This window comes from Triticum urartu, chromosome 3A (genome assembly GCF_056163025.1).
Source record: "Triticum urartu cultivar PI428250 chromosome 3A, HENAU_Tu73, whole genome shotgun sequence".
In the NCBI taxonomy this organism is placed as follows: Eukaryota; Viridiplantae; Streptophyta; class Magnoliopsida; order Poales; family Poaceae; genus Triticum; species Triticum urartu.
The window spans coordinates 535,350,245-535,362,144 of NC_141875.1; the positions used below are offsets into that span (position 1 = coordinate 535,350,245).

At 53.9% G+C, this 11,900-nt stretch overlaps 1 protein-coding gene across 1 annotated transcript; it reads left to right on the plus strand.

The window, feature by feature from the left end:
* The first annotated feature begins 10,251 nt into the window (after positions 1-10,251).
* On the plus strand, positions 10,252-11,681 carry LOC125544909 (peroxidase 2-like). The gene is made up of 2 exons (XM_048708698.2): positions 10,252-10,647; positions 10,734-11,681. The coding sequence occupies exons 1-2, from the start codon at positions 10,327-10,329 to the stop codon at positions 11,478-11,480; spliced, it is 1,068 nt and encodes a 355-aa protein (XP_048564655.2). The 5' UTR covers positions 10,252-10,326; the 3' UTR covers positions 11,481-11,681.
* The last annotated feature ends 219 nt before the right edge of the window (positions 11,682-11,900 follow it).

The following is an 11,900-nucleotide window of genomic DNA, read 5'->3' on the forward strand; positions in this document are numbered from 1 at the left end:
CAATGGGGAAGAACATAAGCTAGTAACTTACACACTTCTCTAAACTATGTTACTACCTCCATAGTGGGTAGGAACATCTATGTAGTGTCATGCAATGATGTATTTATTAGGTTATAGACTCATTGTTTTTGGAATGTGTGATGTTCCGGTAACTTAGCTAGTTACCACAAGCATCTCTCTCTTCATTAAATATGTGCCACATAAGCAAAGTTGTATTGGACTGTGTGATGTTACTCTTAAGTTCCTCCCCATTGTGACCAGCCTTATGTTACTACCTCTCTCTCAGTTTACAATGCATGCGCGTGCCCCTAGGTCGTCAATTTGACCGACCTAATACAGGTCATATATTACAAAAAATATATCAATATAAACTTCAAAAGTTCTATTTTCAAACCGTATAATTTTTGTGTTATATAGTTTATATTAAGATGATAAAATTGGTAACTTAGGTATACGCGTAGGACTTGTAAACTGAAACGGAGGTAGTACTAGTTCTCATTAACTACTTGCCACATAAGCAAAATTTTCTTAGAATGCGCTATGTTACTAGCTAAGTTACTCCCACTATGACTAACCTAAACGTATCAGCACATGTGCTGATGCAGAGGAGGCTGAGGCTGAGGTTGTCTTGCATGGTCTAGCCGTTCTAGCTAACAGATTCAGAGGACGAATTATTGTGGAAACAAATTGTGCAACTCTAGCTGACAAGTTAAAACCTGACACTCCGAATAGATCAGCACTCTGACACACAATCATTGACATTAAAGAGGTCATGATGAAGAGGTCAGGAGGTGAAGATTTCGGTTGTTGGAAAAAGATGAAATGAAGTTGCCCACGCCCCGGCGGCACAGGCGTGCAAGGAAGGAGTGTCGGATGTTAGGAAAGGTGCCTGACTGTGTTGCCCATCTAGTGGCAAAGGATTGTAAGGGCCAAAATGGTACTTCCTCCTTTTCGGTTTATAGGGCTTATCTCAAAATTTTAGTTTTTTCATTTTATAAGGCTCAATTTATTTGTTCTCCATCACATGTTCAGACTTTAAGATGCATTAAATCATTGCATGCAAGTATTAAGAGAAAACTGACCAATGCATGCACTTTATGCATGCATGCATTATAATTAATGCATTCGTAAACATAATTTTTTGAGAAAAACAAAAGTATTAATTGGGTGCTTTTGCAAACTATAAAAAATATTCCACCACTCATCATCTATCTTGATTGGTGAGATTTTTGAATTGAGCCTTATAAACTAGAAAGGAGAGAGTAGCCTGTAATATCTAGCTGTTGTTTTCTAAACAAATAAAGCACTCGATCATATGCATAATGTTTAAATTATTACAAGCACCAAATTTAATACTAGTGACAGCCTGGCGTGGTAAACTTGACTTGAATAATGCACGAAACACTGACCAGGCAAGAGCAGCGCCCAGAAATTTGAGTCTTTACGGGCAAACTTGACTTCGATAGGCCACTAAGAGCAACTTCAATGGGATCATCCATTTTATCCGTTTGGATCATCTAAACACAAAATATGGCTCAACGGGACAATATAAATGGACATAACGTTCGTCTGCTGTTCGTTTTATGTCTGCTCAGACTTATATTCGGCCCAAATTTGAGTCACATTAGAGTCCGCGGCAGACACAAAACGGACGCTTTCTGTGGCCTTCTCGTCCGCCTCCGTCCGCTGCATGTGAGCGTTGGCCCATCTGTCATCGAGGGGCCACCCACCCATCCCACCTCCGTCTCTCTCATCCTTTCCCCCTTTTTCTCCCATCCACCTCACAGCAAGGAGCAGGGGCCGGGGCAACGCCGAAGAAGCATCGGAGCCGGAGAAACGCCGGGGAAGCGCCGGAGCCGACGGGAAGCGCCAGCTTCGTGGGCGCCCACGTCGTCTTCCAGCGGGAGCGGGAGCACGTGCTCGCTGTCGACGGCGGCGGCCATGGCGGCCGCGTCAGGCACGGAGGAGATGCGGGTACTCATGGAGTAGCGCCGGGCCAAGCGGATGCTCTCGACCACCTCGCTGTCGGCCGTTTCGGCCTCCGCGCTCGCCTTGCCGCGCCGGTGCGCTCGCGCTGCCCTGCCAAGCTCGCGATGCTGCTGTATAGATGTCGCGCACGCATGTGATGTCTACACGCGGGGCCAACTGCTTGCTACTCCGCTCACTGGATTGCACGTACGGGCACCAGCAGAAGAAACACGGGAGCACATACATGCAATCCTACCGCGAGCGCGACGTCTCTATGGACCGCGGCTCCCCAGCTGGTGCATCCGGTCGCACCCGGCCTTGCCTCGCTGCGGTTCCGCCTCGCCGCGCCCAGCCGCACCGCGGCTGGCCGGCATTCGCGGCACCCACGCTTCCGCCCCCGCGCTCCTGGCCGACCACGAGCCACAACCAGCCCCGTGCTGGTGTGAGCGCGTGACCCGGAGCACGGGCGGCGGCGTAGGCGAGCTTGCGGGGGCGTGACCAAGCTGCAGGCGGGTGCGTAGGACGGGGTGAGCTGCCGGGCGAGGGTGGGGCACGCGCGGCCGGCGCGGCGAGCTGTCGCTGGGAGCTCGCGGGCGATGCAGCGGACCTTGCGGGCGAGGCGACCGAGGCGAGCTCACGGGCGCGTGGACGGGCGAGGTGGCGCGGGAGCTCGCCCACTAGGTGTTCGACTGAATGCAACACAGACCTGAACAAAAATGTGTCTCGCTTTCGTTGGGCACACCGGGCGACCCAAATGAAAAAGCAGACGCAGGCGGACGGGCGACCCAAACGGACAAAAAACGGAAGGAGACATTCACCGTTGCTCTGTAAGGGCATCTTCAGTCGCGCTCCCAAGAAGGCCCTCAGGCGTGTTTTCGTCCGCCGGCGTCAAAAAATCAGCCCAGTCGCGCCCCCAAAAGCCTAGTTTTCGCCGGCTCGGGCCGAAATTGGCGCCGGCGGACCGAACCCGAACCCGGCGCGCTGGGGGTCGCTCGGGGGCGCCGGGCGAATCGTTTTTGGCGCGAAGAGCCGCGGGCCCGCCGCGTGAGCGACTCTACTCTCTTCTCGCACCTTCGTCGTCCTCATCGCCTCGTTTCCCGCGGCGAATCAATGCCAAAGCTGCCGCGCGCTGCCGCGCCGGTCAGCCTCCATTGGTGCCTCACGGGCGACGCAGTGAAGGTTGGTCGACGCGTCCCTCGGCCGCCACGCAATCACGCCACGCGTAACGCGCCGGCCAAGCCTACCACGCGGCGTCTCCGCCTATAAAAGCCGACTGCAAGCGCGCCGGAGAGACTCACCCCGATCATCCACCGACGACGCGCTCATGTCTCCCCCTTTCCTCCTCTCGCCGTCACCAGTTGAGAAAGCATGGCCGAGCGTTTCCCAGGTGACGGCGCGACGGCGAACGGATTCGGGCGCCGTCATCTGCACGAGGACGAGGCTTGCCTCCTTTTCGAGGCCGAGTACCCGGTCCGGCCGGACATGCGGGTGCCCGGGGCGTGGAGGATCAGCGCCGGCGGCGTGCCGGTGCCTTCGGTACCCACCGGCGCGGCGCGGCGTGCGGAGATCGCACACATCCGCTCGTTCCTGCCGCGTGCGGCGAGGGAGGAGCCCCGGTACGTCCCCGACAACCCAATCTGGGAGCCGTACTTCCGCCGCCGGCACGGCGAGCAGCTCGAGGCCACCAACGGCGTCGTGCCCTCCGGCAGGTTCAACGCCGCCGGCCGACGTCGGTGGTGGGGCGTGCCCGGGCGCACGTTGGAGTCCGTCCTCGAGTACATCGAGGGCGGCAACACGCCGCGCCTCGAGTACCCCGCTCCCCCGTCCTCCTCACGCCGCCGCCGGGGAAGCTCCTGGACGCCGAGGCGCATGGAGACCGGGGTGTCCTCCTCCTCGTCCGGCGGCTCTCCCTGCCTCCACCTCCGCCCCGTCAAGCCGGAGCCCCAGGACACGCCTGTCAGCGCGCGTACCCGCAGCTCCGGCGGCTCTCCCTGCCTCCACCTCCGCCCCGTCAAGCCGGAGCCCCAGGACACACCTGTCAGCGCGCGCATCCGCAGCTCCGGTGCCCTCGTCAAGCCCAAGGTGGAGTCCAGCCTCCCCCTGGAGTATGAGGAGATAGCCCGGCACGGCTTCTCCGACGAGGACGCCATGCGGTGGTCGCGCGACGACTACCTGCGCGAGGAGATGATCCGGCAGCGCGTGCCCTGGAGGAGATCGCCGCCCGCAAACGTGGGCGCGAGGACGAGGACGGTGTCGTCATCCTCGATAGCGACGACGACGACGCCCCCGGACTGTCCAACCCGCCGCGCCAACCGGGGAAGGGATGCAGTAGGGACGGCGGAGGCGTAGGCGGGGCGAAGACGACGACGACGACGGTGACTACACGCGGTTCTACAGCCTCCTCGGCATGTAGAACCGCGTGGGCGGGCGGCGAGGCGAGCGGCGAGGGAGACGGCGGGGGTAGCCCGCGGTAGTTTTTTTTTTCCTTTTTTTATAAAATATGTTTAAATTTGAACGAACTCGCCCGTGTTTGCGTTGTGTTTGCGCCGAATTTGAACATTTTAAAAACCCGTGAGGGATCGCGACTGGGAGGCATCACGTCCCCGGTGCACGATTTAGTGCCGGTGCGTCCCGAAGGCGATTTTTTGTCCCTCCTGAAAGGCCAACGGCTGAAGATGCCCTAAGGGCAGATCGGTTCGCAGCTGACCGAGTTAATGCAACCGGTTAGCATCTGTTAATGCAACCTGCGTGGAGTGGTTGTTGGCGTTGTGGACATTTTCCACGCAATGAACAAGTCCGGCGAGTACAGCAAGGTGAGGCACGTACTGTTCCATGCAACTTTCAACGGTCAACCAAGCTTATCGCTACGCACAGCACACCGGCACCGCAAAATCTCGAGGCCGATCAGACCGCCAACGCATAACCGTGGACTGCTTTAAGGGCATCACCATTGCTAGGCGCCTACTGTAGACGTTTATGAATAAAAAAACAGTCCTACAAAGTCTCAGTCACTAAGTTCTAATTATGTCTCGGTCGATGCTATGTTAATAAGATCTTATATTAGATTTGTGTGATTTTTTTGTTTTTTTTGTTTTTTTCTTACATGTTATAGCACTTAACTGATATTCGATTAAGTCAACATAAGATAAGAGACAAGCTTAGCGCTTTCTAACCCAACGGCAAGCGCTAACAAGGGACGCTAATTAATTGCAGAACTAGCAGAAAAATCGATCGCTACATGTACGGCTGCGGAAAAAAAGGCAAAAACGCCCGCCTCTAGCATTTGCGTCCCTGGCTCACTGCCAGGTTAGACGCTAGAATTTTGTAGTCTAACTATCGATTGAGCCGGATATTTAACCTAACGCCCGGCGTTGTAAAAGCCCTTATGTATATTGGTCTCTTTTTTTTCAACAAAAATACTGCATGATGCAGCATTTCATTGAAATTAGAGAAGAGTTTTATAGAGGCATAGCAACTAGCAAGTTACCCACGATACAAAGCTAGTATCCAGCCACCTAATTATAGTCTGAGGTGATGTTTGGTTCTCTAGTCCAAGGACATTTTCTAGTCCCAACTAAAAAGTCTCTAGTCCCTAAAAAGTCTCTCCCTGTTTGTTTCCAGAGACTAGAAAATCCCTAGTCCCTTCCTAGAGGTTATTAAATGACCATGTTGCCCCTAGTATATAGAAAAATAACAGTCAAACAACACCATGGGGTGGCGGGCCAATGGGTGCATGGAGGGGCATTATTGGAAAAGGCCCAAAAAGACTGTCCTTAAGAGTCTTCTTCATTTAGTCCCAAATGCCTAATTTAGTCCCTAAAAAGTCCCACCCGTTTGGTAAAAAAGTTTTTAAGAGGGACTTTTTCTAGTCCCTACACAAAAAAGTCCCTGGAAACAAACACCCCCTGAACCTCATTACTAGCCTACCAACGGCACAACTATTAATCTGGTTCCCTAGGTCTGTGAATCATTAGGGCCACCTTATGCTTGCCTGCCAACGTCCAATCAATGAGATCATTCTTGATTCGATCCAACACATGTTCTTCCGTCGAGTTCTTGTGGTCAAAAATCCACGAGTTCCGCTCCTTCCACACTAACCACCACGTGAGCTGCACTAGCGAGCTCCATGCTGCCCTGTGCATCTTCGGCACCTGCTGCCTTGATCTCGACCACCACTCCCGAATGTTCTCTGAGGCTGGTGACGGGGCAAGGGTCACTGGCAAGCTGCATTTTTGCATTATTTTCCCCCACAAGCTCACCGTGAAAGGGCAGCAAGCTAGAAGGTGCTCGGGCGTCTCACGCTGAGCGTTGCAGAGGCAACTCGTCGGGTTGTGAGGCCAGTTTCGCTTCGCCAGGTTGTCCCCTGTCAAGATCTTCCCAAGCACCGTCATCCAAGAGAACACTTTGCATTTCAGTGGTGCCTCCGACTGCCAGATCAGTTGCTTGTAGCTCGTCCGCACCGATCCCTCAAACTGGACTGTATAGGCAGAATGAGTGGAGAATCAGCCGTTTGCCGTCCACCGCCAAGAAACCGTGTCCTGCTGCTGGACTAGTGTGACGTCCTGTAGTAGCATCCACAAGGCAGTGAACTCTCTGACCGTCTGCGGCATGAGACTTCCCCTGAGATGACGTGTCCACCGACCGCCGATGAGTGCCTGAGCCACCGTTAGCCGCTTCCGTGTGCAGACTCCAAACAGAGCCGGGAAGCGGTGGCAAAAGCTTATCCCTTGCGTCCAAGGTTCAGTCCAGAAGCAAATGCGTTGCCCATCCCCGAGGTGGAAGTTAACTGAAGCCACGAACAACGTACGTACTCTGGCATCGGTCGGCAGTGATAGTCCCAACCAGGCTTTGCTCGGGTCCGTCCATGAAAGCCACAACCACCTCATCCTCAGCGCTGTGCTCTGCGCACTCAGGTTCGTCATCCCCAGCCCTTCAAATTTGATTGGCCTGCAAATGATGCGCCAGCTAACCAAACACTTGCCTCCCACTGCAAATTCTTTTCCTTCCCAAAGAAAACCCCTTCTGAGTTTGTCGATTCTTTTCCGCAGCCACGCACGCATCTCAATGACCATCATCTTAAACACCACCATAGCAGAGAGCACATGCTTTACCAACAGAATTCGTTCATCCATGGAGAAGTGAATTCTAATCCAACCCTTCAGCTTGCTGCATAGTTTGTCAAGCGCTGGCTGGTAGTCCACCTTGCGAAGCTTCGAGTCGGACAACGGCATACCAAGGTAGGTGCACGGGAAAGGTTTGATCTCGCATCCAAGCGAATGTATAGCTGCCGGCAAGGTGATCCCACTACAACAAATGGGGGTGACTGAGCTCTTTTGGTGTCGTGGCGTCTTCACTCTTGGGCAACAGGATCAGAGTTGCATCGTTGAGTAAGTGTAGCTTGGAGGAGTTTAGTCTGTATAGGGTGTGTAGCACCTTCATTATATCTTCCCTGATGATATCCCAACAGTGCTTGTAAAATAGGCCGGTGAACCCGTCCGGTCGCGGCGCCTTGTTCCCATTCATCTCGTTCACGGACGCACGAGCTTCCTCCATAGTGAACGGGATTTCCATGTCTGCTACCTCCACCGGCTGAATCTCTAGCTCCTCAAAATTGAGCCAGGCCATTCTCTCTCCATTTGTACCGATCAGAGCTTCGAAGAACGTGTGCATAGCTTCCAACTTGTCTGTCTGGTCTGTGCAAACTTTGCCATTGAACAGTATCCTGTGGATGTATTTCCGCCGTCTTCTCGCCGATGCTTTGGAGTGGACGAAGCGAGTGCTAGCATCCCCTTCCTTGATCCACTGAATGTGCGACCGCTGCCTCCAAATCATCCGCTCCAATGCCGCAAGGCCTAACCGTCGCACCTTCAGAGCTGCCCTGAACTGTCTTTCTTCAGTTGTGAGATCTCTCCTTTCCATCGCCTTATCTAATCTGGCCACAATCTCACATATAATCGCTGATTTGAGCGCTATGTTGTTCACCCTCCCCCAGCTTTTCAACTCTCTGGTTGTATGCTTCATCTTCTCCGCAAGGCACGCAAGAGGCTCTTGAGTGGTCGTTGGTCGCTGCCAGACGCTGGCTACCAACTCACTGAACCCGTCCATCTGGACCCAAAAAATTTCAAAACGAAATTGTCTCGCCGGCCTGAAGGATGTGTCACAGGTGAGAAGCAACGTGCAATGATCTGACATCTCGCTAGAGAGGGCTTGCAGTAGGCAGCCAGGGAACCTAGCATCCCAAGCGTCATTGTACAGTACCCAGTCTTGTTTCACCAAAGTGGCCCTCTCTTGCTCATTGCTCCAAGTGTACCTGCGGTCGTGCATGTATAAGTCTTTGAGTTGCAGCTCATTGATGAATCCCCTGAAGGCTGACAAACACCTGCGGTTGATGTTATTATTATTTTTGTCTGTTGCGTGCGCGATCATATTGAAGTCTCCTCCGAGGAAAATTGCCGTGCCCACCGGAAAGGCTTGCACCGCCGCCTTCATGTCAGCTAGAAACACCATGTTATCTGTCACTTGTTGTGGCCCGTACACCGTCATCAATCCAAACGGGGCCCCATCCGCAGTGTTCCCATGCGTCGTGATAAAAGAGTTGTGCAAATCCACATTAGGGAGATTGAATTTTTCCCCAACCCAAACGAGCAGTATCCCACCTCTCGTCCCATCCGCAGGAGATAAAGCAAACTTGTCAAATTCGGCTCCACATCACTCTTGCATAATCCTACTGTCCACCAAAGATAGCTTTGTTTTTTGGATACATGCCATGGCAACATTGTGCGCCTTTACCATGGACCTGACCACACCTCTACGTGCTGGATTATTGAGTCCCCGCACGTTCCAAAGTAGGATGTTGTGATCCATCAAACACTTTATCTTCCAGGCTACCGGCCTGACCGCCTATGCCGTCGCCGGTGGCACCATCACGTGTTCTTTCCCTGACCGAGCAAGGATCATCAATGCCTTGATCTGCGGTGGCCACATCGGTTCATCAAAGGCTCTAGCATACCGCTCGACCCTGTCGTCTTCAGCCTCTCCGCGCTCGGGAATAGCCAGCCCCCTCTTGGACATGACTAGCAACCTAGCCTGCTTCATGATGGAGCTTCCCTCAGGGAACAAGAGCTTCTTCCCCTGCAATCTGCTGCTGCGTCTCGTTGCTGTTGCGGGCGCCCGAGCCGCCTTCCTAGGACGGCGACCAGGGGGCCTAGGGTTGGGCAGCAACGGCGGTGGCACTTCCTTCGTCGCCCTGGCCAGGAAATCTGCAACGCGGGCGTCGGGCAGGCCTGCGCCAACCCGCTGTCCAGCTGGCGTAGCCTCTATGGTGGCCTAGCCCGAGAGTTGGGCCCCGCTCAAGGGCGTAGCGTGGCCCATCATGTCTACCTCGGCTCTCCCAGGCCGAGCCTGGGCTGGCGCAGCCCATCCGCAAGAGTAGTGGCGGGCATGCCCATCTCTTCAGCCGCGTTCTCCTGTTCACCTGCGGGCGTGCATGCCTCCGCCCCTCCCCCCCGCGCGCATGCCGAGAGAGGCACTCCCTCGGGGCCATCCCATTGACCCGACGCAAATGAGCATCTGACGCCTCCCGATCCACATATCATAACATAACACACATCGAAGAAAATGAGCCTAGAAAGTAATACATGAATGTTCTATGTTATTACATCTATGACACTATTCACTATAGAGTATGCATATTACTAGTCTAAATTACTTCATGTTATGTCGCTAGGTCATCGCTAATCACGCGATATCCCAGCTTTTTACGCTTGTTTCGCCTAACTGAAGAAATACGGTAGGAGAGTACGTATACTACTAGTGCACTGCAAAGCGCAGGTTCGGCCGTCAAGCGAAGCCTGCCGGAGTGAATCCAACCGGTTAGCAGCTGTATACACTAGTACCTGCCTGCATGGAATGGTAAATGCGTGGTTGGTGACGCTGTGGACATTTTCCACTCAAAGAACAAGTCGGCGAGGAGCGAAGATACTGTTCCCATGCAACATTCAACGATCAACCTAACTAACTTGTCCCTACGCACAGGCTCAGCACACAGGCACCACGAGATCTCAAAGGCCGATCAGACCACCGACGCGCAATCAGCGAGACACCGCGAAAATCCATCGAACGTCGCCGGTCGGACGCTTCAGCTGTCCGGTCCAAGTTTGCGTCTATCGCAAGTCGCGACGTGCGCCGCCCACGAAACGCGGCCTGCCCACATACGTCGTTGCCAAGCTATATTGCCTTTGTACGTGGTCGTCCGGGACGGCTTATAAATATGTCATCCGTAACCCAGCTTGAGCAAACAACACACGACACGAAACGACCATCACCTCTCTAGTGGCTACTGGCTAGTGCGAAAGGAAGATGGCGACTAAGCTCGCAGCGCTCGTCGTCTTGGCCGCGTTCCTCGCCGGGCCGGCGGCGTGCGACGGCGCCAGCATTTGCTTCAACGGCTGGCTGAGGCTGCCCACCTACAACGCGGCGCTCTGTCGCCCCAGGCCGGACGTTCAGACGCGGCAGAGGAGACCTGCTCCCTCGGGGTCAGGACTCAGCTCCGGCTATTACAACACCAGGTGCCCTAGCGCGGAGAAGATCGTCACGGATGCCGTGAAGAAGGCCGTGGATGCGAACCCTGGCATTGGTGCCGGGCTCATCCGTCTCTTCTTCCATGACTGCTTCGTTCGGGTACACACACTGACACACCTCGTCAATTCTACTAGCTTATATACTAGCATGTTCATTATGAGGTCCTTCATGCTCATTATATTTAGGGCTGCGATGGTTCCGTCCTCCTCAACACGACCAACTCGAAGAACAGCGACACGGAGAGGGAAGGCCCTCCCAACCAGAACAGCCTCCGAGGGTTCGAGGTGATTGACGAGGCCAAGGCGGCGATCGAGGCTGCCTGCCCCGACACAGTCTCATGTGCCGACATCGTCGCCTACGCTGCCCGCGACGCGTCCTACTTCCTCAGCGACCGCAAGATCAACATCCAGATGCCGGGCGGCCGCTACGACGGCCGCGAGTCATTCTCCAACGAGACAGACCAGCTGCCTGGGCCCTTCTCTAACCTCACGGCGCTTCAGGGGAGTTTCGCGGCCAAGGGACTCACCTCCGACGAGATGGTCACGCTCTCCGGCGCGCACACCATCGGCCGCGCCCGCTGCTTGTTCTTCTCCACCCGTTTCTCTGAGATGGAACCGGCATTTGCCGCCAAGCTTAGGGCCCAGTGCAACGGCAACGACGGCACCAACGTGAACCAAGATGATGTGACCCCCAACGTCCTGGATAAGCAGTACTACCAGAACGTGGTCGACAAGAAAGTGTTGTTCACCTCAGATGCCGTGCTCAACTCGACGGAAACGATAACGCAGGTGACAGAAAACGCGAACATGACCGGGGCGTGGGAGAGGAAGTTCGAGAAAGCCATGGAGACTATGGGGAAAATCGGGGTCAAGACCATAGGCAACCAGCAAGGCGCAGAGATCAGGAAGGTATGCTGGAGAGTCAACAACTAATACGGGCCAGTAGTAATGCCTGGTAGTTGGCCGGCTCCATGTCTGGATCCCCCCATGGAGGAGATCTAACTTTGCCTAGCTGGTGCCGTTGTTGGTTTTCTCATACTAAAACTCTGTATGTGTGTGTGTTTTGGTGTATCATACTAAAACTCTGTATGTGTGTGTGTTTTGATATATTAATAAAGATATAATAATATATAAGTAACCGTGTATGTTCACGTACGGCTATTTTCATGGTTGTTTTTGTCGATTAAAAACTGACACCGAGTAGCGGGGTCCTGAGCTAAGCCTTGACAAGGAATCCGAACAATGCCGTCGTTGGTTTTCTCATACTAAAACTCTGTATATGTGTGTGGTTTTGTGGTGTGTTAATAAAGATATAATAATATTCTAGTAACTGTCAATGTTCATGTACCACTA